The following is a 26,504-nucleotide window of genomic DNA, read 5'->3' as shown; positions in this document are numbered from 1 at the left end:
AGACATGACTCGAGTTGAAGGTTAGCTAAAAAGGATGAAAGCATTATGAATCTTTCCGATAAAGTAATAATTATTTGCTTGGCTGGTAGCTACTGTGCCAAACAGTGCGCGGTTTCAAAGCTGTAAATTCAGAAGGCTACTTACAAGATGTGACTTTGTCAAATAAAAAAGGAAAAAGATTTTTCTTTTTAAGACTTGGAAGTGAGACATCTTGAATCCTTTTGGTTGAAATTCACACATGCAGCAGCCTTCATGAGGATTTGCACCCCTGCTAAGGATGTGTAAAAATGTGTTGCGTTAAAAGTCCAAATAATTAATTTTTCTTCATTTGAGTTGCACCGGAAGACTTTACGTCGCCATGCGCTCTCACAAGGGTTTTTCAGGGCTTTTGGAGGAGAAATCGGCCCCCAGCATGATGGATCCTCTACCGTGCTTCAATTTGCTTTAAAGCTACATTTTATAGGATGTGCCTACTCAATAATGGTGTGATTTTGTTAAAAAAAATATTCTCCAATGATATCCTTCTCTAATTGAATGGGTGTTCTCAAATCCAAGGTCAATAATAAAAAATGGATAACAATACTTCAAATTTGCTTAAAAACAGAGCTCTCTCTTTATTTTAAAGACAGTCAAGTTTCTGTGCTCACATTTCACATTGTTAGAAAGCATTTATGAGACAGGCGACCATGTTGATACGCCATCAACGCACTTTTTAGGAGGAGAACGCCATTACAGTCAGTCAGGAAGTGGGCATGGCTCACGGCAAAAGTCCCAGTCGCATCGATCTCCTGCTCACACTTTGACCACAGAGATGCGGCTCTTGAGCTCGGCTTTATAGAGTCCGAAGCCCAAACACACAGGCTGGGCGAAGCTGGTGGAGAAAGTGTGGAGGTGGATCAGGGTGTTGGAAGGTCCCACTTCGGAGAAGGTGATGGTCCCAGAGCTGTAGTCCACGGCAACTGCGACTCGATTGCCGACCATTTGGTATGTGAGCCGTGTCTTCCTGCGGTTGTGCCAGGCAGACAGCTTTTTGTCGTGCTGCTGCGTCAAGCTCCACGACACCTGGGAAAATACAGTAGCGATGCTTTGACCAAAGACGCAAAACAAGGACAAAATAGGAAAAAGTTACATAGATTTGCAGACCAAGCAGAAACAGCACGAACAGCAACACTGTTCTCAGACAAACGACTCAACAATGAATCATCAACGCAACCACATAAACATTCAGGACTTCGTTGTTTCTGACACTGGACAGAAACTCCGAAAGACGTTTCGGTATTTTACATTTTAAGAGGTGTGAAAAGCAAATTTGTCTTCTTAACGCGTTTCTGACTTTATTTTAAATGAACGTTGGTCCTTTCAGAACAGATCGAGAGAGGTAGATGGTGGTAAATCAGCAAACTCTACACCTATAGCATAAAGTAACGCCTAAAAGGAATGAGGCAAAGGAAAACCAGAAGTTCATATTTTGAAGTCAGCAGGTCCGACCCAGTTTCTCACAGATTATCTGTCTCCTTTTATACCGTCACAACGTGGCGACAGTTTTACCTTGTTGTTTCCAAAAGCGTTCCCTTCCTTCCCCTTCCGTCCGATGCTCCGATAGCAGACGGCGACATCCCAGAATCCCTCAGCCTCCAGCTCCCAGTAGTGAGTCCCGGAGGAGAAGGTCTGGACGGTGAGGACCTGTGGCCAGTGGTCAAACCGCTCGGGGTGAGCGGCGCAGGGCAGCCGGCTTTTTACACGCATGACTGAACGCAGGTCGTCAGAGATGCTCAGCAGAGGATGGGCAGAGTTTGTGTCCAGGGACAGAGGGCTGGTTACTGCGGGGAGAGAGTCCAACACTTAAGGTGTTTACTTTTTACCGATCTATGTTTTCGCATCCACCTGAATAATGTGTAGTTGCGCCACTGTTCACAACCAAGGTGTAAAATCAGGCCCTGTTGCCATCAGGCCCACAGGATGAATATGGTTCAGGTTGCTTACCTGAGCTTGCACTTGACTTACTGTCTTTGAATCCAGTAAGTCAAATATCAAAGAAAAATACCTCCAAAACATCTGTGTCTTTAATTGCAGTTAATGGTAGTTCTATACAACATTTATATGTTCAGAGGATGAGCATGACACACTTTTCAGATTCTGTATTTGTAAAAAAAAAAAAAAAAAAAAAAAAAAGGTTTGAGAACCAGAAATATTTTTCCTTCTACTTCACTACATAAAAGACAATTAAATACAATGGGATTGGGGTCGTAATGTAATCAAATGTGTGAAACAAAAAAGAAAGTAAATAAATAAATCAAGGGATATGAATAATTTTTCATGACTGAATTAAAAAAAAAAAAAAAAAACAGTTTTCCAAAAGGATCATGTCTGGGAATAAGTTTGTAAAATTTAGTAGATATGTATTAAAAAAAATGCAAACATTTCCCTGAAGTCAAACTACTTCCTCACAGATAAATAATGTTGCTGTTCAGTGAAGCCGACGGGTGAAACTAATGAGCCACTCACAGAGCTCCCTCTTGAGCTCGCTGAGGCAGCGGAGGGTGGACGTGATGAACTCCCGATATTTGCCCTCTATGTCTTCCAGGATGTGCTTCCTGTCCACACAGATGGGCTCAGGGAGGAAAAGTGGGCAGTTCAGGTCTGCTAGCAATCTGCAACACACCGCATGGTGCAGAATAAGAAAATCCACTCATGATTGTTACATCTTACATTTTTATAGCAAGTAGATCTAGGTTTTACGTCATCCCAAGCATACTTAACAGAAAAATAACACACAAAAAAAAAAACATCCTTTGTTTGGACTTACTTTGTGTCGTCTGATTGAAATGCCTGCAAGAGAAAAGGACAGTGGAAAGAAACGTGAAACGTCATGTTCACAGAATGAATTACAAGGATTTATGTGAATCTGCTCTGAAAAAAAAAGGGAAAAAACCTTCAAGGTCACTTTTTTGTTCACTCACATGAAGCATTTTCCTGTCTCTTCTCTCTTTTTCATTAAATGAAACAGTCACGAAGGCAGTATGCTACATTTTCAGCAAGAATATTTGAAAAACCGTGAAACCTCTCAGATTCAGTAAGATGGAGAATCACCTTCCGCTCTATAAGGCCTCTAACATTGTGATAAAATAATTATTTTCTACTCGTCTTTTTAGCTTTTCTTAATTCATTAGTTTGTGTCTCTCGGTGTGTTAGAGGAGCATTTCAATCGGACTGCAGCTCTGACCTTCACAGGAACATGTCGATTCTTCTGTTTTACAGCAAATTACGATTCCAAGATGTTATAATTATCAGTTAATTAACTGATAATTTGTACGTCTGTATATTACGGGTTAATTTTTTATCATTTTAAAAGCTAAAGCACAAACATAAATTTCACTTCAGGACATACATTATTTTTTTAGCTGTATTTACCTAATTTTAAGAAAAGGAAAAGCCTATGAGCAGACTTACATAAACACAAAAAGTTTTATAAACAACTTTCATTTAGCTGGACATACTCTTAAAGGTTCTTCTACATTTACTGAATAATTTTAGGCTTGACTATAATCATTAAGATCTGATATCCAAACCTTCCCAGATAAATGGTTTTGAAGTTAATTTTTTTAACTTCTACTGACTCCTATTTGCAAACTATGGCTTTAGTTAAAAGTGGAAAATGCCAGAGATATTCATGTGAGATGGTTAAACTGGCATAGTGTACATCTTGATTCTGAACTTTAAATGGAGGACTGTTTTGGAAAGTCAAAGTCAAAGAGTGTGTGAACGTACGCGGTCAATTTCTTGCCATTTCTTTTAGTTTTTTTTAAATTTCCCTCCAACAGACTTGTGGAAAAAGTTACATTTTATACCAGAGATACCTTACGTCTTACCAGGGTTGTGTAAATGATTTATATCCACTGGATAGGCTCAGCCGTGTGACTGTCAATGTTTCACCAGCTGAGCAGATGCAGGTAAGGGCTAATCTGTACTCTTTCCTCTGCCTCCGATTATTTGAATCTGTCGCCGTATGTATCTTGACCGGTGCAGTCAGAAGGATGGACGCACAAATGATCCAAAATGTGTGTATTTTTCACTGATCGCTGTGAGTTAATCAAACAGAAGCTCTGAAGCTTGGAGTGAGTTTGTTTTTTATGACTGTCTCTTTTTAAGCCTGCCATAAACCCAGTGACTCGCGTCTTCTTCTCCTCTTCATCCCCCTCTCTCGTCATCACTAATTATGATGTCGGGGTTTCTCTAGGGATGGCATTGAAGCATGCGTTGCATTTCAACTTGAGCCTGAAAAATTCACAATTTCCTTCTGTCTCTGAACATCCAGCTAACATGCACAATTTGGAGGTGTGCGCACCTCCTCTTACAAACGGAGTGCAAATGCAAATGCAAATACAAATGCAAGACAGCCAAACATTTATTATTACGAAGACTGAGGATTGTTCGCTTCAGCTGTTTGGTAACATCATTCTGGCCTCAGCTGGAGAAGCGGCAGGACGCCAGGTATAGCGGCTACATGGCTAATAAATTTTTTGGCGGTCAGCTTCGCTGGTGTTGTTGTGACAAGATTGTGGTTTTGGCAGGAGGCCAGCGTTCCTACTCCTGATTCTGATTCTGATGCGGCCAATCCCTACTACTGGCTGCGCCAAGGACTATATGCTTCCACCACAACCTCCGTACTGAAATTTTGAGAGTGCAAAAAACAAAACAGCATCATAAAATTCCCTGCAAACCAAAATTAAATGACTAGCCAGTTAATACTGTGTAAAATTGGATCCACAAGATCGATACTTTAGCTTCAGATTCCCTCTTGAGATTTTGTTTTATTTTTGTGCTGTGGTTTCTCAACTCTTCCCCAAAAAAGATTTTGTTTTGATTTCCTCTCAAGTTGTATATTTTTGCAATTTGTTCATTAAGTAAAAATGCACACAAATCACATTAGTGTGTTATTAAAGTATTTTGTAGATACCTATAAAGTTTATCCAAATGCTATCCTGGGTAAGTAATCCAAAAGAAAAACCACAAAAACACCAAAAGGTCAGAAGTTTGATGAAAGTACCGGTATTTCCGATACTGGCTCTGTATTTACTTGGCATTGGCTCAATACCAAAATATGCAGTATCACCCATCTTCTCCCATTTAATGCTTTCAAGAGGTTTTACTTGTGTTTTCGAATGTAAAGATCTTGTGCCACGCTTTTCAGCCGATTCCCACTGTTGCACTGAGTTACTGAAAGAGTCTTACCCAGATGAGCAGGAAAGGGTCGGTCTCTGCCAGCAGCAGGTTCAGGTAGCGCTGAATGTGCGCCGTCTGGCTCATGTCGTCTCTCACTTTGGCGCAGTCCTGGTGCACATGCTCTATGATCTGCTGCCTTTCCCTCTTGGTGAGCTCCTTCAGAGCCGCCACCAGCTTCTTCACCTGGGCCTGCAGGTCCGTGTCCAGCCGCTCCACCTGGCCGTCGTCCTGCTTCAGGGAGTCCTGGAGGAGGCCAGTCGTGTGATTTTTGGCCCATTTTGACACGTGGAAATGTGGAAATAATGATTCTGCTAAGTTCTAGAAGTGCAACCGATTTACTTAAACTGAAGAAAAGCGTTTATTTGTGTTTGTCTGAGATGCAACTAAAAAAAATAAATTACAATTTATGGTGCGGAATAAATTAGGACTCCCCTACAGTTACCCCAAATTGAACTGGCGAAACAACATGGCAGCATCTGTCAAATCAGATGAGACCGGTGTCAAACGTTTGTACGTTCTTTCTGCTGTTTTGCGCAACCAAAAGTTTCATTTGTCCCGCTATGGCTTTAAAGATTTTAACAAACGTTTCTAGAGGTCATGAAAGGTCAAGCAGTCCCCACGCTTTTACAACCTCAAACACGATCTGTGACAATAAAGTCTGCTGTGTTTGTGCTGAAAAAAGATGTACTTGTGCTGCTTTAGTTTTGAAGATATTAATTCCAGTTTAAAGGTCAAAAGGTCAACCAAACTTTACAAAAATTAAACAAAATTGGTGATCTGTGTTTGTGCCCATACCATTTTAAAGATATTCATAATAAAAGTTTCCAGAGGTCAAAGGTCAACCATCTGGACACCAATTTAAAGTAGTACCAGTAGACTAAAAAAAGTAATTAATTAGTCGTAAATGAATAGAGTTCATAAAAATCACACATTTATTGAATGTGTGCAATAAATATTGTCATAAACAGGAGAAGAAACCTCACGCCAACTGTAAAGCACAGAGGTGGAGGTATCATGGTGTGGGAATGCCTTTATGCAGCAGGGGCTTACTTGCTCACAATCACAGCATCCACCATCAATTTTGCAGGAAAAGATGAGAGTTTCTGTAAAAATATAAGCCACAGCTGAACCAGAACTGGATTCTGCAAGATGACAGCGAGCCAAAGCATCCCAGCAAATCCACCAAGAACTGAGAATTAAGAAATGGCGAGTACTGGGCTGAGTCAAAGCTCAGATCTTTATCCTTTTGGGATGTTGTGGTGTGACTTGAATCAGGCTGTAGATGTAAGAAACTCCTCAAACATCTCACGGCTGAAAGTAAAGAGAGGAGAAAAAGTTTCCCCGCACCCGACGTCAGAGGCTGGCGCAAACTTCTCAAAGAAGCTATTATAGCCAAAAAAAGTGAGATTATTTGAGGCAAGGGTGCACTTTTTGCTTAGCTAGAAAACATATTTTTTTGTTTGACTTTTTACTCGGATAAGCATATCATGCTTTTTTTTGTAATTTAAGTGCAATCAAGCTTTCTTTTTCAGAGATTAGTCGTCATTGTTTGTTGATGGTGAATGAGATACGGGTGTCCTATTTTATTCACATTGTTTTGCATATAACATATTTGAATAAATTGTGTAATTACAGACATTGATCGCCTTTCGTGACTCCTCAAATGGATTAGCCTTGTCCGGTTTGGAATAACTTAAACTGATAAGACCAAAGTCTTTATTTACCACCATTGCAGAGTCGATGTTTTCGTGGTCTTTGAGAGCTTTCTCCCCGTCTTTTAGCTTCTTTTCTGCTTTGAGGAGGAGCGTCTGTAAGATGACCTGTAAAATCAAGATGCCATTAGAGCAACTTTACCCTCACCTGCCAAAATCCAGTAAAAACATGAATAACCCTTGAACCTTTTCTACATTTTTTTTCTCAATGCAGCTTTACTGGGATATTATAATATAAACAATGCATTCGTATTCGGATTATTTGAGTCAATACTTTCTTAAACCACTTTTTGTTGCAGTTGCACCTTCTAATCTACAGCTTTGATGTAACACCAGCTTTCCATATTCTTCTTTGCAACTGAATGGCCAGTTCCAGTTTTTGAATGTGCTTCAATCTAAACAAAGTGTTTTGAATACTCAAAAAGGTTATCTTAAAATCCCTGCTAAAAGAAAGTCACCCATATAATGCAATAACTCCCATTTCCCTGCGTACAATATATTGGTTTGCCACATAAAATCCTAGTAATGCTTCACACATTGAAGGTTGAGGTTGTAGCATGAAACATTTTAGGATGTTTAAAGGGACAGTGTTGTGTAAAATCAACTTTTTTGATATTTACTTCATGTAATGATGTAAATATCGTTACAAGAAGTAATGACATTACTTCATGTAATGATACATGAAGGAGTGTCTTATTGATTCTCTTGTGTACGTTTGAGCAATCTTTGAACCAAGGACCACCTTATAAAATATTCTGTTCTACTCTTCCATGCGTTGCTGCATTTTCCAAGCCGAGCTTCTGCATTACAGAGCCGCTCCACCACTGAGCTCCTTCAGACTAGCCAGAAGCAATTAGCAAACCCCTGGTGGATGCTGCGCATCCGCTGAGCTCATTATATGAACCATTTCTCAGTCCAGTGCACTGACTAATGTTTGTAAGAGTTGAAGTGATGACTTGCTGGGAGCGCTGAAAACAGCAGGAACTTCTTAAAGAGACAGAGGCCCAATTTCAAGGCATCAAGTTGCATCGAATTTCTTTTAAGTCAGCAGTCTCCAGCTGCACTGGAGGGAGAGACTTATGCAACTTTTAGATATGTCCTTTTGGCCTACACACTGGAATTAAATGGTGAACCTCCCTTTCTAGTGTGAGGTTAAGCTGTACAGAGCTAATATTGGAGCAGGGCTGAAGAGGAGAGACGTTGCTGAACATCCGCCCTCGAGGGATCCAATTTGTGACCCTCCTATTATGTTTGATATATACAACATTTTTATAACTGAAGGTGACATAATTATTGGATTCTGCAATAAAAAGATACATATCACCCTCACACAGGGGCAGTGTTGTGTAAACTTTTTTTTTTTCATAACCAACTTTCCTGACTGGCCACTCTCAAATAAAGGCCACTAGAACACCGGGAATAACCTTGAAAGAAAGATAAAACACGTAACACTGCCCTGTCACCCAGCTCACCTTCAGGTCCTCCTCCACCTGCCTCAGCGGCTTCACCTTGTGCAGCGCGTGCGCCCCCTCCAGCAGGCAGTCCCCGCAGACGTACACCCGCTCGTCCACGCAGTAGTAGCGGAAGACCTCCGCGTGTGCCGGACACCTTCGCTGGGACAGGTCCCCCAGCGGCTCCACCAGCAGGTGGGAGCTGAACGCCGGCCTCTCCAGATGGGGCCGAAGGTGGTCGGCACAGAGCGACACCTCGCACCTCAAGCAGGTCTTTACGGCCATCGGGGGCCGACTGTCCTCCGCCTGCAGAGGGCAGCAGTCGCACAGGACTTCGCCGTGCTCCTCCTGACACTGGGGGCAGGTGAAGCGACCCTTTCCATCCCCCTGAGCGCTCCAGGCCTCACGGATGCAGGCGGGGCAGAAGCTGTGGCCGCAAGGTAGAGGGTGGGCCTGGCTGAAGCTGTCTCGGCAAACGGAGCAGGTGAGCTCTTCGTCCAAAGACGCCATGGAAGCTCAGAAGGTGATGCCTAATGGGGGCTACGAGGTAAAAGATAGGCCCGAAACAGAGCAGAGCACACAAGTGACTTGGAAGACAATCAGTGAAGCAGAAAATTAAATTAAAAACAGTGTTTCTCTTTGAGGCTCAAATAAAGAACTATCTGCACCGGTTACATGTCCGTGCTTCATGTAACAGCATTAGAGGGACAAGAGGGAAGCCTTTGATTAGTGCCAACTGTTCACTCAAACCAGTAATCCTGTCTACTGGGATTTTGCCTACTCCGCTCTAAGATTAGATCACCGAACAGTAAATAAACCAAATCACCATAAAAACAGATGGAAGGATGACACAATAACAGAAAGATAAAATGATGTAAACTTAAACACAAATCTGCTCTTACTTGTGAACGGACATCCTTAACTTGGCATTACAAGACCACCAATGTACCAAAGAAGTCAGTGAAAAACAAACATACAACAGCAGATGGAGACAAAACCGAAACTGTTTTTTTTTTTTTTTTAATCTAAGCAAGCGTGAAATGAGTAAAACACTAACCTCAAATGAACATTAAGTCATTAAGCTGCTGCGGTGGAAAGATCAGGAGATCATCCTCGACACCTCGTCCTGATTTTTTCTACTCGCTTCCTATAGATTGTCTTTTGTTTTAACTCCCATATCCCCATATGGGCTTCTTAATTATAAATAAGAGAATCAAAAGGAAACAATAAAACACTCTCCTTACTTGCTGGTGTTACTGGACTACTGCCATCAGCCGAAGGCAGCTGGTATGTTGACTAATCCCAACTGATTCAAGGCAGACGGAGAGGTCACCTGACCCTGAGACGGGAGGAGGTGAAGGGTTGTCACTAGGTAAGGTTAAAGACAAACAGATTTGCTGTTTGTGGAAGAGTTTTTCTCCCTGATTTCAATTAATTCTGGTTATACAGTGCAAAAGCATTCCTAGCGTTTTAAGGCTTTTTCTTTTTTTTTTTTTACGTCACAGCTCCAGACCTTAATGTATTTTAATGTGATGGAGGAACATAAAGCAGTGGAGCTAAATAAAAGTTTGTCCTGCTATTTTTAGACTGCAGACTTGAGACTGGAAGGACTTTCACCTTCTAGTGAGTGCTATGTGTCTCACTAGAAGGTGAGACACGTAGCATTTGCGGAATACCAAAAAAAATTGTCGATTTTTCATTGCCTACTTCAAAATCAAACACACTAAGATGTTCGTACCTTTTTAACAATTAGCACAAAAACCTAAAAGATCATTCCAAGACTTGATGATATTGAAGTGAAAAGGAGGCATACTTTAAGTCAAACACACTGTTTCCTTTTGAGATCATGGAAAATCAAGAAATCTGTAAGAAAGCAGTTGTAAATGCATCAAAAGGTGTTTCTGCATGTTTCAGAGAGGCTAAATAGAAATGCACACAACTCTTGTTGTGAAAACCGTGCATATTTTCTTGGATTTCCTGGCTTTGTGCAATGTTGTGCTTGTCATTTACATCTCTGCTCAGTCAAAAGATTGAGGATTGCCGTAATAATGTAAAATGACATAAAAAGATAAAGGCAGGATATAAACTTTTTTTTTACATGTCACACTTAAAAAACCTCCCTTCTCAAGGTTCATCATACATTCAATCCATTTGTACCGAAAAAGCTCCATGCTATTATAAGAACCTTTCTCTGCTTTGAGAAAATAATTGCACAGGCATTATTTAGGCTTGTTAAAAAATGTCCTTCACACAGTTCTTTTATAATAAAAAGTGCAAACTCAGTCAAGGCTGAGTTTAATAAGTTAGATGTTTAAAGGTGCAAAAAAAGAACGGCTCTCAAACTCCCAAGGCTGGAAAAGAGTTCCGTAAAGCAAGAAAGGCTGAATCTGAGAGACTTAGTGTCAGGGTCTGTGTTTTTTCCCCTTTTGTGTCCTGGTTTATTTCCTTTAGTTGTTGTTGTTTTTTTTTTTTTTTTTTTTTTTTTTTTTTTTTTTTTTTACCACTGGTCTCTGAGCCGCTATCCCTCGGACATCCACGAGATGTCACCCATGTGCCACCCCTGGAAAGCGGCGGGGTTCTACCTGTGCGCACACCGGCAGCTTGTTTACAGGGAATGAGCCCTGGATATAAGCAGCAGCGTCACTCCTTCTCACCGCCTGAGTGTTTGCTCACCTCGGTACTGAACGCTCCAGAGATAGGCCCTCTGTGATTCCTCGCTGTTCGCTAACTCTTTGTTGTCTTCCTCGTCAGATATCCAGTTGTCTCCCCGTCGTTCCCAGAGACCAGTTTCCCCGGGTTGTGTGAGTCTGTCTCCCCGCTGTGGATCACCTACCTCCTGTGTCTCTCCCCGACGCTACCGGTGTTACCGGTTAGACGCCACCCCTCGTGTGTTCATCTTTCCCTCTTCGTGGATCCTTCTCCGGTGGAATCCCCTTCGGAGCGTGCCGGGTCAGGAGACCCACGTCCGAACCTCACCGGAGAAAAGAAAGTACAGGAACCAGAAACCTACGCCGCCATCACTGTCCGCTCTCCAACGAGCTCTAAACTAACACTGACCAGCCGATAACCCATCTTCCTCAAGTAAGCCCTCTCTCTGTTGAATTCCGGACACCATCTTCCACGCAGTGCCTAACGTTGTGTCTCTCATCGGCAGTAGAAGACCTGGTCCTTCATCCCAGTATTCTCCACCCTTCCCCTGACTTCAATAAATAATTATTGTTTTATTTTCGTCTCTTCTGGTCGTGTTCTTGCATGTGGGTTCGTAAGATCAACTCCAATATGACACTTAGTGGTGGAAAAAAATGGCTCTTGATTACCAGAGCAAACCAAGTTTTCACGATATAACGAGGAGAAAACATTCCTAATCACACAACCCTGTCCAATTCTCTCTGAGGAAGCTCTCTCTATATGTTAGCTTATATGTGTTTCCATTTTCTCATCTTGTGGTTTGTTCAGATGCAGCTTTGCAAACAGAAGTCAAGCTGTGCTGTTTGTTTATTTTTGGGCTTCTCAGCTTGTTTATGGAAGTTCGGTGTCTCTCTGGCCAATACCATACCAACGAATGCTACCTTTCATGAGAAATTGTGAGCAAAATTACTTCCTAGATATATTTCCTCCAACAATCATTATTTTTTTGTTTTGCGGGGGGCAATTGCAGATTTGTTGTCACTTCTTCACATGGATGTTCCCGATCGGAAACTGACAGAACTTCTCATTTTTGCAGAAGTGCTCACACTTTTTGTCCACATTGCAGTTGCGTACTTTCTTAATTCCTGTTGGATCAGCAAAGATAGACGTAATTTATCATGTACTGCTTGTGCATTTGAATAATTAATGAGGTAGTTTAACATTTCATGTGCTACTATTTGTCTGAGTTTTCATTTATCCAGTCTTAACACCCAGCTAGGATCTACTCAATTCTATATATTGGAAACGTTAAAGAATTTGTGATGAGTTAAAATTTGTGGGTCTGTGTTTTTGAAGCTGTAATCCAGCTCTTTGCAACAGGTCTGTAATGCTTGTCCCACAGCGCAACCTAGTGGATATAACGAGCTACTGGTTACACCTATACGTCATGAGATGCTAATAGTATCATTCATAAACTAAGTAAAGAATGAAAACGGCTGATGTTTTTCTACTGTTTTTTTAAGGAGAGAAAAGAAAAAGTGCTTCATTTTTTTGTCTATAGGTAAAGATCTGAAAAGTGTGGCGTGCCCTTAAATTTAATCACCCTTATCAGATTTGTTTCCATGACTGCTCTGCATTTAGCACCATCCATCTTTCTTTTTTTTTTAAATTCTACAACATTGTTTTTACAACATGTTGTACAACATTTCATTAACATTTTAAAAGGAGAGATGCAATAGCTTACAGCAACAAAAAGTAAATAAAAAAATGCATTTTTCCCCCTCCAAGTGTGATTTTTATTTTTTTCCACAAGACATTTTCCAGAGGTGACTAAAACAATCAAACACAATCTACATACATTGATTGGTGTGTTTGAAATATTTGCAGCAGAGTTAGTAATCAAATTTGCTGCATTTTGTAAATGTGGTGCAGCTAGTTGACCTTTGATGACCTCTGGAAACAATTATCATTGATGTCATAGTGGCACCAACGAAAAAAAATCTACTGCACAAATGTAGCACAGACAAAATTTGGCTTAATTTGAAGAAGGTGCAGCAGGTGACTTCACTCAGTTGATATTAATACACTGTTTTGTGTTGGTCTATCAATTGAAATTCCATTAAAATACATTAAAAGCTTATGTGTTTGAACCCACTTTGGCTTCAAATTGTTGACTAAACATTAGATATGCGACATGTGAATTGTGTATGTGAGTCAGAAGAGGGTAATGGAGGTCTGCGAAGCAAATTTGCTCAAAATATGTTGGCTATTTACTTCGACTGTGAGCTAGTGGAGCTGGTAAGCTGGTCGGTGCTTCTCTACGTGGAAGACAGGGTCGTTAATTATACCAGACAGCAGGCCGGGATAACCGGACTGACGGACAGAGTACCGCAGCGAATGCAGACAGGCAGGCCGGACAAGAACAGGCCCCCCGACAAATACAAAGAGAGGAGGAAGAGCAGCGCCAACAAAATCAATCCTCCCCCCCACTTCAATGTTCTCTCCAGATATATTCACCCCCCGTTTATTCCTCATCCCGAAGACACATCCTGGCAGAACATAACCCTTTGTTTTGAGAGTTAAATGCAATTTACGACAGGCATAAATAATTGAAGGGAGGGAGGGAAAAAAATGCAGCTGTCCGACTGCGCATCCCCGGGACTGAACAGGGAAATGCTGCGCAAGTGTCCCGGCTGAAAGACGGAGCCGATCAAAACCCCGGAGCTCCGGAGCGTTTCTTCCCTCCCTCCCTTCCTGCTCTCCACCACTCCTGTCATTCCACAACATCGGTGCCAAAAGAGGGGGCTTTAAGAAAAAAAGCAAACAATACAAAAATCATCGCTTCCAACGCGGTAAGTGATATTTCTGTTATATTTAAGAGGATTGAGGCAGAGACAAGCGGTTAGCGGTGGAAATGCACATCCGGGACAGCGTCTTTTTTTTCTTTTCCGGAGGAGTCATAACATTTTATGAATCATAACTTGTTATGATGGGTGGGGGAGCGCGCCTGGCGTGCAACAGGTCGCCGTACAGTAGCGGGAGCGCGCATCTTTCACAGTGTTATTGACGCTGATTTCCAAACGTCGGTGGCAAGAAAAAAAAAGGGGGGGGAGGAAAAAAACGCCCAACCAGCGGGTAGAAACGGGGAAAAAGAGGCACCGAGTACTATCGAAGCCTTTTGTGCCTAAAATACGATTAAATCTACTCTTGTAAATATTTTTACAGCTTGTCTATTATATCAGTTGACTGCATTAATTCACAAATGTAACCGTGACATGCAGCTGTAGTGTATCGTAATGTCTTTTTTTTTTTGTAAATTATTCATCTTTTTCTCGGAATAGGAAGCAGATTTAAGACCTCCCCCCCCCAAAAAAAAAAAAAAAACATTATAAACTAAACTACATCTATGTGTCTCACTGTTAACTGTAGTTTCCCCCTGGAACTAAAAGATTAAATGCGACACGCTGAAACGCATTTTTAACACGTCGCATGTGTGCGATTCATTCAAACCTTACATCACAACAGTTGTGCGTTTTATTATTCCACCCAAGCCTTCAGAGAGACAGAAAGGAGTGGAGGGATGCGGGAGGTGGGGCTTCAACAGAAGGTAGGGTGGGGAGGAGGGGGGGCATGCATTTAAATGTTTTTTTCTTCTTCTTCTTCTTGCTCTTTCTGGTTGTCCATTTTCCACCGCTACCTTTCACCTTCACCCCACGTGATAAACAGTCTGATTGAGGGTAAGAAAAGGGAGCATTGTGCCTCCAGTCAGCGACATTATGTGTTGGAGAGTCTGTGTGAGAGGGTGATGTGCACTCAGCTGTGCTCCCCTAACGCCATTGTTGCACATTCCTCCCCAGTTCAGCTGCTCCGATCACAAAGAGGCCTAACTTTGAATCCCATTGGAGACAGATTACCGCGGGAATTTTGATTGGACTTTAAATTAAATGAGTGCGACCTTCCTACAATTTGAAAAGATGAATTTGAAGATAATGCCCTCTGAGGAATGCTTGGGTTTATATTGTTAGGAGAGAGGTTTGGTAGCTTCAACCCAAATATTGGGTCAAAAAATGTAACTCAGTTTTTTTGCGGGGCTAGAGAGGGCATTAAAAGGGACCTCATAATTTGCCATTTTGAACTTCACACTGATCTGACTGGATTTCTCTGAAACTTTTTCACAAAACGGACACAACATTAAGAGAGGTAAATAACACAGATTGTCTCTTTCTTATCCCGTTACTACAGGGGTGGGAGATTAATTTGTTCCAAAGGTCCATGTCAGTAGAAACAACATGTTCAGAACAAAACCGTGTTTCAGAACAGAAACAACATGTTCAGCTTTTTATATATTACTAAATGGAGTACTTAGTCTGATCATGTTTGTTCAAAGGATAATACTCAAGAACAGCAGTTTATCTCCACAAACAAAACATCTTTAGGCCTGTCACGATAACAAATTTTGCTGGATGATAAATTGTCCCAGAATTATTGTGATAAACGATAATATTGTTGTTTTGAGATGATTTTCAAATAATATAATGGTAGTGGCATAATAACGCAAGAAGATTCTCAAAGATCAATAAATGTTACTTTCTAATGAACATTTAATTTTGGAACTGGAAGACATTTTAAATATCCAAAATTAAAAAAATTAAAAATAAATAAGAGAAACTACAAATAAAACAAATGATGAAGTCCTGTAAACAAAATTGTCCTTCAGAAAAGGAACTTGTTGAGACCAGCTGCCCCACCAGACTGAAGACTTTCAATCAGATTCACAGATTTTTGCATGAAATGGAAATTTACATTTCAGACAAAAGGAAATTATTGCAATTAATTTATCATGCAATATTGCGACAGGCATACCTTCGACTTGAGTAAATACATTTTTAGGAGTAAGAGATGTGCCACATATGGAAGAAAGACTGTGAAATGATTATTTGGCTTTCATCTGTGTGGGTTTCTACTGCATGGTGATTCCATTCAGTAGGTATGCAAAGTGTGTATTCATACTGCAAATATCACCCAACAAACATTGCATTCCAAATTGTCCTTTACAATACGAATAACGCACTGTTAAGATTGTGATGCATTGCGAAGTCCTTGAGCTAATTGCATCAAAACACACAAATGAAAGCTTCAAATTAAAAGCAGCATAATCAGATTGCAAAATTACCAGTTTGTGGATTTTAAGTGTCAGATTTTCCATTGACTAAATGCCAGGCAGGCCCATCTAAGCCAGATGTGACTCAATGGCCTTAAAAAGAGCAGGCCTGTCTTTGTGTGTGGGATGCATTTGTAAGGATTTGTTTTTTTTGTGTATTCATTTAGGTCTCTGTGTCTATTGATTCTCCGTGTTGTCCTGTCTCCCCCTTGATTGTTCCCAGCTGTGTCTCATTTCCCTGATTACCCTCCATGTATTTAATCCCACCTGTGTTAAGCTGTGTTCTTTGTCGGGTTCTTGTCTAGTGTCAAGTCTGCTGTCAGTTTGTTTGATTACCAGTTGCTACCACAGATTAGCTACTAGCTCTGCTCACTCTGTGGCTGCCTGGATTTCTGCATTGTTCATCATTAAATTTCCTTTTAGTCTCCATAACCTGGGTCTACTGCGCCTGCCTCACCGCTCAACTACCACTAATCGTGACAGCATTTGACAAGTGAATATTATGTCCTCAAAGTTGATGTTTTAGAGACAAGAAAAATGGCCAAGCGTGAAGATCTGAGATAGTTTGAAAGGGGCCAAATTGTGATGGCATGAACACTAGAGCATCTGCAAAGCTGTAGGGACGGGGCAGTGCAGCTCTGTCCAGAGAGCTGAGTGCTATTGACACATGGCTCTGATTTTATTATCATCTGTTTCCTCATATTTTAGCTTCAATTGGTAAATATGAATGTTTTGCATGTTAATAAATCATTGTTTTTATGTGAAGCCTTACACTTACCCAATCCTATGAATTTGTTCTACTGCAAAAGCTCGTCTCAATGCTTTTGAGCACGACCCATCACTACAAGCTGCAGCTCTTATACGGCTTTTGCCAAATCCATCAGTCTAACACACAAAAAGATCATCATGGCAAGGAAGTTTCATTTCAATAATTGGAATCCCTTACTAAGGCCATAAAGGAATGAAGTTGAGCTCCAGTGTATAAAGGTTTCACTAAAGGGAGACATGGAACCCTCGTCTCAAAGGACCTGGAGTTTGCTCTCTTTTTGAATGCAAAGCAGTGGATGAACAAGTGAGTGCATCTGTGTGTGTGTGTGTGCAGAAAGAGAAGGAGGGCCAGCCAGGAGTTTTGACAAAAGGGACACTTGTTCAGAGAAACCACCTCTTTAGTATGGGTTTCTTTTCCTCCTAACTACAATCCCACCAATATGGTCGAATAGTAAGTCCGGTTTCTTCAAATCGTGATATATCTCAGTTTGATTAATGACTCTGTGGTTTTGCCTTCTTCATTTAACACAAGGTATTCCCAATTTGTTATGTTTCAACCACAAACGTCCTTGCGTTCTATTGAGATTTAATGTCACAGATTAATACAAAATAGTGCATAATTGTTTTGTGGAAAGTAATATAATATAAAAAGTGATGTGAAAAGGTGTTCAGCCTTTCCTTCAAATTAATACCCATAAATAAAATCCATTGGTGGCTTTTTTTTTCAGTTATAAGGAAACCAATAAGAGTTGAATGGACGATGAGTGGAGCTAAATACTGCACAATCCTGCAAAATAAACCCTGCAGAGAATGTAAAAGACCCCAAAATACCACCAGTCACAGTGAAATAGATTAGAAATATATGTATAAAATAGCCCAAACTGCAGACCTCAATTCATATGAGAATCTGTGACTGAGCTTGAGCTATTTTGCAAAGATGTATGGGCAAAAAGTCACTGTGAAAATGCATGAAAAGGTTTGAGGAAACTGAATACGTTGTAAGCTATAACGGTCATGTTTATAGCCGAACTGCAAGCACAGAAAGTCACTGACTTTGACATGATTTTAGCAATGCCTCCCTCGTTCTGTTTGGCTCACTACGCATTCTGCTTTGTTCTTATTTACATACTTGTTCACTTCATTGTCTGATTGTCCACTTTAGTTCCAAAGATGGAGTCCACACTGCATCTTAAACTATATTCTTTTAATTAGCTTAAAGGAGTGCATACAACCCTGCTTTTTCTGCTTGCCTTGGAACAATATCAGGAAAGCGACTACAGAGTGTTTTAGGTCACGTCTGCTGTGCATCATTCAGTATTCAGCCGGGACTTCACCCTTAGCACAGCACTGGACTACCAGGGCTCTTAAAGAATTGAAGGCCAGGAAAGAGACAGGGATGAATGAAAGAATGCATTACAACTTCATGTTTTAATGGGGCAGGATGTCTAGTGGTATTAAAGTCTGTTGTTTTTCTCTGTGTGTTGCCCTGGAAACAAAGTAGGCTCCTTAATGGAAGGGCACAGCTGTGTGTTTTTGTGTGCAGGTTTGTGCTCAGCCTGCATAATGTTTGCTTTTGTGAGTGTAGATGGGTTTAAAGAGGCAGCCTTTGATAAAGGAAAAAAAAAACTGATTGGGAAAAAGGTAGATTTTAAGCTGGTGGAAATAAAGCCTGAAGGTAAACCTTATTGATTTATTACAAATGTATTTTTTGCTTAAAACTTGCTTCCCTTTCCTAAATTTAGATTTTTTTTTCTAACCCTCTCCAGATCACAACCTGCCAGTGAAGTAAATTTCCTTTATAATCATCACGGATTCTCTCTTATGCTCCCCATCTTCTCAAAACTCCCATCTGCCCCTTGCTATTTGTGCATCTTTTAAAGACACTCAGATCCCCCGCTACCCACACGGGCTCCATCAACACCCTCGTTGCCAAGACAGCCATTCAAAGATTCACCAAACACTCCTTTCTATTACTTTCCATACACATCTTTCTATCACCAAATATCGACCTTCCCTTTGACTCTGCCTGAATCCTGATTCTCTAGTGCTACTTGGCCACTGTTCCCAGAGTGTACACATGGCCTCTCCCAAGTTGGGCCTGTCAGCCACAACCACAACCTCCTCTTCCTCCTCATCATCCTCAGCCTCACTAGGCCCTCCGCCACACCCTGGAAGCCCCAGTCGGGTACCTGAGGGTCCTCCAAGTCCTGTAACTCCCACCCCAAGCCCAGGATTAACGTCTGCGTCAGCAACACCCGTAAGGACCCAGCTGAGCATCGCTCTGATCCTAGAGGAGCTCCGGGTGCTGCAGCAACGGCAGATCCACCAGATGCAGATCACTGAGGAGATCTGTAGACAGGTGTTACGCCTGGGTGGGGACTCCTACACCATAGATACACCATCCCAGCATATCCTCCCCCCTTTGCCTCAACTCTGTCTGGAAGGTAACAAAAATACATCCGGCTCCATAACCCAGCAAGCGGCACCTCAACCCACTACTTCTTTGGCTCCTCTCTTGTCATGTTTCTCTTCCCTGCACCCCTCTCAAACAGCCAACAAAACCACACAGCCAAGCACGTCATTGTCTCAGATCTTGCAACCTCATAAATCACAGTTTGAAGGAACAGGAAAGACTGGTCAGTCATGGGAAACCTCCCAATGCTCTTCTTCATTCACAACTTCCTCTGCAGGTGCCTCTGTGCCTTCTTCCACCTATGCTTTAGCTCTATCCTTGGCGCTACCCAATCGCTACCTACATGAGAAATCTTCCAATACTACATCAGCAGGTGGGCAGAGTGATTTGTCCTTTTTAAGCTCATCCCTTACCACACCTCAGTCTATAAACCCAAACTCACAGTTGCAAGCCGCCTCTGTAGGCAGTGACTCATCCGCATCAAGTTCCAACGCTGCTGGCCGACTCCAGCATGTATGTCGCTTTTGTGGAAAAGTTTTCAGCAGTGATTCTGCTCTTCAGATACATCTCCGCTCACACACAGGAGAACGGCCCTATCAGTGTCCCGTGTGCTTCAGTCGTTTCACAACACGAGGCAATCTGAAGGTGCACTTCCTTCGTCACCGCGAACAAAATCCAGAGCTTTCACTTTCACTCCTGCCACCATCTTTATTTGGGTTAGCCTTAGGAGCCAGTGGGGGATCAGACATTGGACAAATCACTGATAGTTCTGGGAGTACCAGCGGGATGAATATAGCACAAAAAAAGCGAAAAAGTAGGGCGGAGGATGAAACATGTGGAGACAACTTGACAATCAGTGGTAACAGTAGTGGCATTTCTATGGGGACCTCGGGTGAGTCAGCTCCATCCACTTTGCCCCTACCGCCTAGTGTGGACCTGGCTTTGATTTCACATTCTCTCCTGCAGCTTAATAGGGCTGCTGCTGCTAGTGCTTCCTCTATCCCAACCTCTTCATCCTCCACTTCTTCTTTGGCGACCTCCCTTCTCTCAAACCCTTCACTGTCTTCATCATCTACCATAGCTGGGCTATTCAAAGGTGTCAAACAGCAGCGCTTTGATGAAAACACTCCACCTTACGCACCTCTGCTATCTCCTGCTGCTTATTCCCAACTAGCTCACCTACCAAAGCTCCTTTTCTCACCTGTTTCAACTTCTTCATCTACCCAAGCTGCCCACTCATCCCTCTACAGCCATCCGTCACTGAGCTTACTACGCACCCAGCTACCTTCTATTGCAGGATCCCAACCACATGCCTCTTCCAGTCATTCCCAGCTTTCTTTTCCCATTTCCTCCCTTCCCAAAAATCCCAGTTCACCCACTACCACCATTCAGTCCTTTCTGCCCACATCCATAGCGACTGCTACTCCCACATCTGAAACCTCTAAATTGCAGAGGCTAGTCGAGAAGCTAGAGAAGTCTCCTTCACTTTCCTGCACTCCATGGTTTTCCTCCTCTACTCCAACATCTATGTTGGAGATTTTGTCAAGCACCACCACTTCATCTACTGGGAATTCATCAAACACCCGCTTCACAAATGCAGGCAACTCCACGACCAATGTAGTTGCATCTCCATCATCAAACATCACCACATCGGTTTCCCAATTCACCCGTGAGATGGTTGTTGCTCTTAGAATGAGTGGCAATGAAGGAAATACCATGACGGGTGGTGTGCTACCATCACCAAATGCCGCTGGTTCAATCCATAACTTGACAACCAACCAGTGTGGGGTGTGCCTTCGGGTGTTGAGTTGTCCTCGAGCACTGCGGCTGCACCAGGCCACACACCTGGGAGAACGTCCATTTCCATGTAAGATATGTGGCCGCTCCTTCTCTACCAAAGGCAGCCTGCGGTCACATCTTGCTACTCATCATGCCCGGCCACCCAATGTCCAAAACTCTTGCCCGTTGTGCCAGCGTAAGTTTACCAATGCTCTTGTTCTTCAGCACCACATACGCATGCACCTTGGTGGACAGTTGCCCCCAGATGGCTTAGAAGATTCTGAACAGAAGATCTCATCTGAATCTAATCCCAGATCCTTGCCACGTCTTTCCCAGTCCACTGATCAAATCCTCCCTTCAAGCAAAACACCTCCTCATGCCAGCCCCGTAAAGAGCCCAGAACCGAACTCACAGTTCCAAACTCAAACTCTCGGTTCAGCTCCCGTCTCTTCTAGCAAAAAACCAGCTGAGAAAAATATTGGTAATTCCCCACCCTCCAGCCCAAATCAAATCCCCCCGGCTGACCTTAGCCCTGACCCTACTATGGACTCTAACACACAAAGCCCACCACGCGGCTCTGAAGATCCTCCTGTCCTTTGTGTCAGTGCACCACTAACGGTCTCCCAAAAGTCAGACTCAGCTTCACCTCCTAATGAAGATGACAAAGTCCAACATCAGGAATCTATTGACATGTTAATTCCAACATTTAACCCCTCACCACTTCTCTTTAGTGATAACAAAACTACGGAGTCACCCCCTTCGATGATGATGGACCCCACAAAGATGAAAGAATCACCTAACATTGATGCTTTCCTTGATTCCAAACCAAACCCAGAGGACTTACAAAGCACACCCGTTACTGATGCTCCTTATGATTACACCAGTTCAACCTCTAACCTTTTGTCAACTGAAGATGTTTGTGATGCTGGCACAAAGGCAGCTTTGGGATCACACTCGGACGTCGCAAGGCCACAATCACCAGAACCCATGGAGGAAGACAAAGGCCATTCTCCTATGAATGCCCCACCAAAACAAGAGCAAGTAACTGTGCCTGAGAAGGACCTCAAAATGACACCCATGGTGGAGAATGCAGACCCCATATTTGCTGAAGTAAGGGAGGGATTGCACAAGCAAGCCACATCTGTCAGAGAGACGGGCCAAAGCTTTCACTTTGGTTCATATGGGAGGGAAGACCAGGCGGACGCCAGTAAAATGAGTGGACTGGTTTCAAACGAAGCTCTGGATGCTTCAGTGCCCATCAGCCTTGCTCCAACCCTCCCATCTCCGATGTCCCGTCCTGAAAAGAAAACTTACTGCTGTGCTGAGTGTGGAAAAGAGTATGCCAGTCGCAGTGGATTAAAGGTAAAAAAAAAAAAAATTCTCTGGTGTAAATTGTGTATCTATACACACAATTTGATGTAATAAAAGCTAGAGAAGTCCCCTTCACTTTCCTGCACTCTATGGTTTTCCTCCTCTACTCCAACATCCATGTTGGAGATTGTGTCAAACACCACCACTTCATCTACTGAGAGTTCATCAAACACCCGCTTCACAAATGCAGGCACAGCAACAGTTTCACAGTTGCTGTGAAACTGTTTTTCAGCATAAAACAGTTCTATATCTGTATAAGTCAGCAATAGAAATAAATTCAAGTAAAAATGTCAATGTAAGCTACATTTTTATTGTGAAGTTTGAGGAAGATCCTACTAAAGTATAGCACACCATAAACTAAAAGGCCCCAAGTCTTATGGTAATTGAAATCTTTAATAGATTCTACTCTATATTATCTGACAATGGTGTTATTTATTAGTCATATTGGAGATTTTTCAGTCACAAGAAATCTATAGTCAGGAAGAGTAAGAAATCTGTTTTATGTAAACTTCAGGCATTGAAAGCATTAAAATACTCGTATTTCCAGAGTTTTTTCCTTTAGACATTTGTCTACAGGTTTTCCTCCTTCTTTCCGCCTTACTTTCCTAGCTCTCTTTCTTTCTTCTGTCTTTCTGAATCCACTGTGCTCTTTCTTTTAGAATAGAAAAACTATCTGTGTCAAATGGTGACAGAAATTCTTCTTTGACACAGGCTCCATCAACAGGCATTCTCACATAATTACACGGATCCCTTAATAAACACAAATAAAAAGCACATACCAGTCACAGAAAGAGGAATGTTTAAAACTACTTCAGCTTTGTGTACATATCTTGTGCCCTGTCTTCCTTCCCTTCCTTACATTTCATTCAGTGTCCTTTCCTTCCGTACTTGTCGTTCCCATCTTTACTTCCTTCCCCACCTCCTTTCCTTGCGTCTGCATTTATTCATCTACTCCTTTATTCCTTGTGCATTTCATTCCTGCCTTATTCACTTTACCCCTTGTGTCTTCCCCACCTCTCTTCATTTATCTCCTACGTCATTCCCTCCCTACTGCCTTTCAGTCAGCCAGCCTCTGTTTTTGAAAGGGGGGGGAAAGAGAGTAAACAGTTCACTGGAGTGAGAACTATGTTGTCCATGTTCCTTCCCAGGGACACATGAAGCACCATGGGGGTGCAGCCAAACCATCACGTCCGCCGGCCAGGAGCAGTCGCTCCTCCTCCGACCAGATTCCTTCGTCTTCTGTGTCCTTAAACATTCCAGCCACCAGGAGCTCAGGGGGCTTCTGGAACCAGTATCAAGCCTTCCTCAACACCAGTACTCAGTCAGCTGATGACCAGAAGACAGTGGGTCAAGGTGAAAATAAATCAGCACAGAAGAATACTGGAACCTCAGAGGAAGCTGGGGAAGAGCCAGATAAAGATTCATAACTTAAGTCAGACTGTTTGGCTAGAAAATGCTTTTTGGTATTTTGTTTTATTGTTTGTCCTTAAGCACAACTCTGTCGCCCTTCACAAAGCATTGCTTCCACAACACATTTCAGACAGTTTGATAATCAGTGTAATATGTTCATATGTGAAGTTTGTGAGCCAGCCATCTTGGCTGTCTTGTGCTACAAAAGAGGCAGTAGTCCAATTATTAATGGGTTTGGCAGTAATTGTCTCCAAGCCTTGAATGATGTGATTCATAGTACTCATCATGAACATACAAGAAGACCCTGTTCTAGCATCTTGATGAGTCACTGAAAAGTACACAAAAAAAGCAAGTTTGCCCGTTTTTATGTTGTTTTCGAAACACTTTGACTGTTGTGCCATGTGTTAAGGCTCATCCATATGGCACCAAAGAAGGTTCAGTATAACCAAAATGAACTGTTTTGGTAATGCTTAAGTGTTGTTTTCTGTTTTGCCTCCTCATCATTTTATCAAACTTTTTTTGGCCTACCACACGTTTCTTACCCGTGATACATCAGGTTGTGCCCACCTTTCTGTGTTGAATTTTCCGTAATTGTCTTGTCATTTCTTCATGCTCTGCTGTAGGGAAATGTGCTTACTTGATTCCAGTAAATGTTTTATCTTAACGGCAGGACGTTACTCATCTCATCTGTCTCAGAATCAACAGGTCCGAACAAGATCACTGACCCAATCAATGTAACTACTGTGTAATACAAAATCTTATGAAAACAACATGCAGTTGTTTTCATAAGAGCGATTTATCTCGTTAAAAATATCTAACTACCGAGAGAAATAAAGCGGTGTTACTACACGGGTTAAGATTAGTTCCACATGTACAACATAGAAATAGGAAGAAACAAAAGAAGTTCATGTTGATACAATTTGGTGAAGGGGAGCTCACCCAGCAGTGGTAAAAGAAGCAAAATGAAGAATTTGCTTCACAAGAGTATACAAAGACAATACAATGCATTTGTATTGGAATAAGAAGTGTTTTGCTCCTATTTTATGTTAATTTTCCTGTGGGGAGGGGAGCACTAGTTCATGTCTTTTTAGTCTATTTTTTCTACTGTATGGTCCTATTGAAACAAAAGCACATGTGCTGTTGTTGTGAGCCCGGCGCGGGCGTGGTCTGTCCTGTGATGTTAGCCCTTCAGCTTGGGGAATGTTATTGTTACTGTTGCTGTACGACCCACGAGTGAGATCTGTAACACATTTAAAGCTACTAAACTTACTAAACCTACATGTTTAGAAGTATATATATATTAAAATATATGTCAGTTTGTTGTTAGCTGTGCTTTATGTAACCCCCCCCCTTATTAAAAATATTCACTTTGGGAAGAAAAAAAAGTGCACTACTTTGTTAGTGGTTTTTAACACTACAGAAATCCTTGTAATGAGTTGATTGATGTATTATATTTTCCTTAAACGAAGGATCGGAAATACTGAGGTTATATGAACGGTTGCTATCACTATAATACGTAAACCATCCCTGCTTGCTTGAGTCACAGTGATGTTTTGTCTTATTAGCTCATTATATGCACATTTGTTTGAATTTAAAAAAAGATATATTCCCCAAAAGTATGACCAAATATTAACACTGCTTGGTCATCAAGGTAAGTAAGTAAAAAGAGAAAAAGTTAGGTAATCGGCATAACAGGAAATCTTTTATTCAGTGAAGCGTCTCATTAATATTGGCCTTCTTATACTCAACCTGCGGCCCCAGAGCTGCATGTGGCTCTTTGGCACCCTCACATTGTCCATTATCATTTTGGACGCAGACATAGAGATGAGCAGGTTTTTAAAAATAATTTTTTTTATATATTTTAATAAAAATCAAGATTATTTTTGTTGTTAGTGTTGATACAAAAATACTATTTTGTTTTCTCCACTACACTGCAAACAACATGCTTTTCTTCAATATCCTAAAACAAATCATTTTTCATTCTGTAAACTTCAAGCGTTTGTTTTGTTTTAATCAAATTAACTATAATTTTGTCAATAAATTAACACAAAACAACATTGTTGTTTATCTTAGATCTTTGATTGAAGTTAACATATATTAAAACACAAAACAGATCGATGTGTTATGCGTAGTTCGATGTAGTTAACAGCAGTTTAGCATTTTAACAGCTCAAGTCAGGAACTTGGCAGATGTTTGGTGGACCTGATTATTATAAAAGTAGGATTTTCACTGTTCTGCGCTCCCAAAACAGGAGTACAACTCCTGTTTTGGGAGTTGTACTCCCAAAAATGTGTTTTACCATGTAAAACACATTTTACATGGTAATGATAACGAAGAGTTTTACTGTTCTGCACAAATCTAATTCCTAGAAGTGAGCAGCACAAAGATTGATTTAAACGGGTTTTGACCCCCCACTCTTGACCTGACATTATACGAGCGTTAGGGGGCGTAATTGCGTCTTTTTGAAGCAGTTTGATGGTACAAATGGTTAACCGTGTATTTGTGCTCGTCTTGCATCAGTCCTGAACACCTGAAGCAATGATAACAGTGAAAAAATTAACGTGCAAAGATAAAAATTAATACCTTCA

General features: G+C 41.6%; 2 protein-coding genes across 5 annotated transcripts in view; one reads left to right on the top strand and one right to left on the bottom strand.

The window, feature by feature from the left end:
• Positions 1-589: 589 nt before the first annotated feature.
• trim110 (tripartite motif containing 110) overlaps positions 590-26,504 on the bottom strand; it is a 59,181-nt gene continuing 33,266 nt past the window's right edge. For 2 of the 4 annotated variants that reach the window (XM_081598484.1, XM_008432973.3), the window contains 7 exons: positions 8,408-8,926; positions 6,948-7,043; positions 5,233-5,466; positions 2,807-2,829; positions 2,506-2,651; positions 1,549-1,820; positions 590-1,062 (listed from right to left, as the gene is read on the bottom strand). In XM_081598484.1, coding sequence (XP_081454610.1) covers positions 793-1,062; positions 1,549-1,820; positions 2,506-2,651; positions 2,807-2,829; positions 5,233-5,466; positions 6,948-7,043; positions 8,408-8,896 — 1,530 coding nt within the window. In that variant the 5' untranslated portion in view covers positions 8,897-8,926 and the 3' untranslated portion in view covers positions 590-792. Of the gene's footprint in view, positions 1,063-1,548; positions 1,821-2,505; positions 2,652-2,806; positions 2,830-5,232; positions 5,467-6,947; positions 7,044-8,407; positions 8,927-9,443; positions 10,778-26,504 lie in introns of those variants that run through there. The other 2 variants (XM_008432972.3, XM_008432971.3) reach the window with 2 other exon arrangements.
• sall2 (spalt-like transcription factor 2) lies at positions 13,461-25,306 on the top strand. The gene is made up of 3 exons (XM_008432968.3): positions 13,461-13,866; positions 18,710-22,497; positions 23,655-25,306. The coding sequence occupies exons 2-3, from the start codon at positions 19,021-19,023 to the stop codon at positions 23,931-23,933; spliced, it is 3,756 nt and encodes a 1,251-aa protein (XP_008431190.1). The 5' UTR covers positions 13,461-13,866; positions 18,710-19,020; the 3' UTR covers positions 23,934-25,306.

The sequence above is a fragment of the Poecilia reticulata genome, chromosome 17 (genome assembly GCF_904066995.2).
Source record: "Poecilia reticulata chromosome 17, P_reticulata-male-v2, whole genome shotgun sequence".
Classification (NCBI taxonomy): Eukaryota; Metazoa; Chordata; class Actinopteri; order Cyprinodontiformes; family Poeciliidae; genus Poecilia; species Poecilia reticulata.
This window is presented reverse-complemented; position numbering and strand designations above follow the sequence as displayed.

Coding starts and splice junctions, on each gene's coding strand:
- sall2 (XM_008432968.3), top strand. CDS start 19,021: ATGGCCTCTCCCAAGTTGGGCCTGTCAGCCACAACCACAACCTCCTCT. Junction 22,498..23,654: donor CCAGTCGCAGTGGATTAAAG/GTAAAAAAAAAA, acceptor GTTCCTTCCCAG/GGACACATGAAGCACCATGG.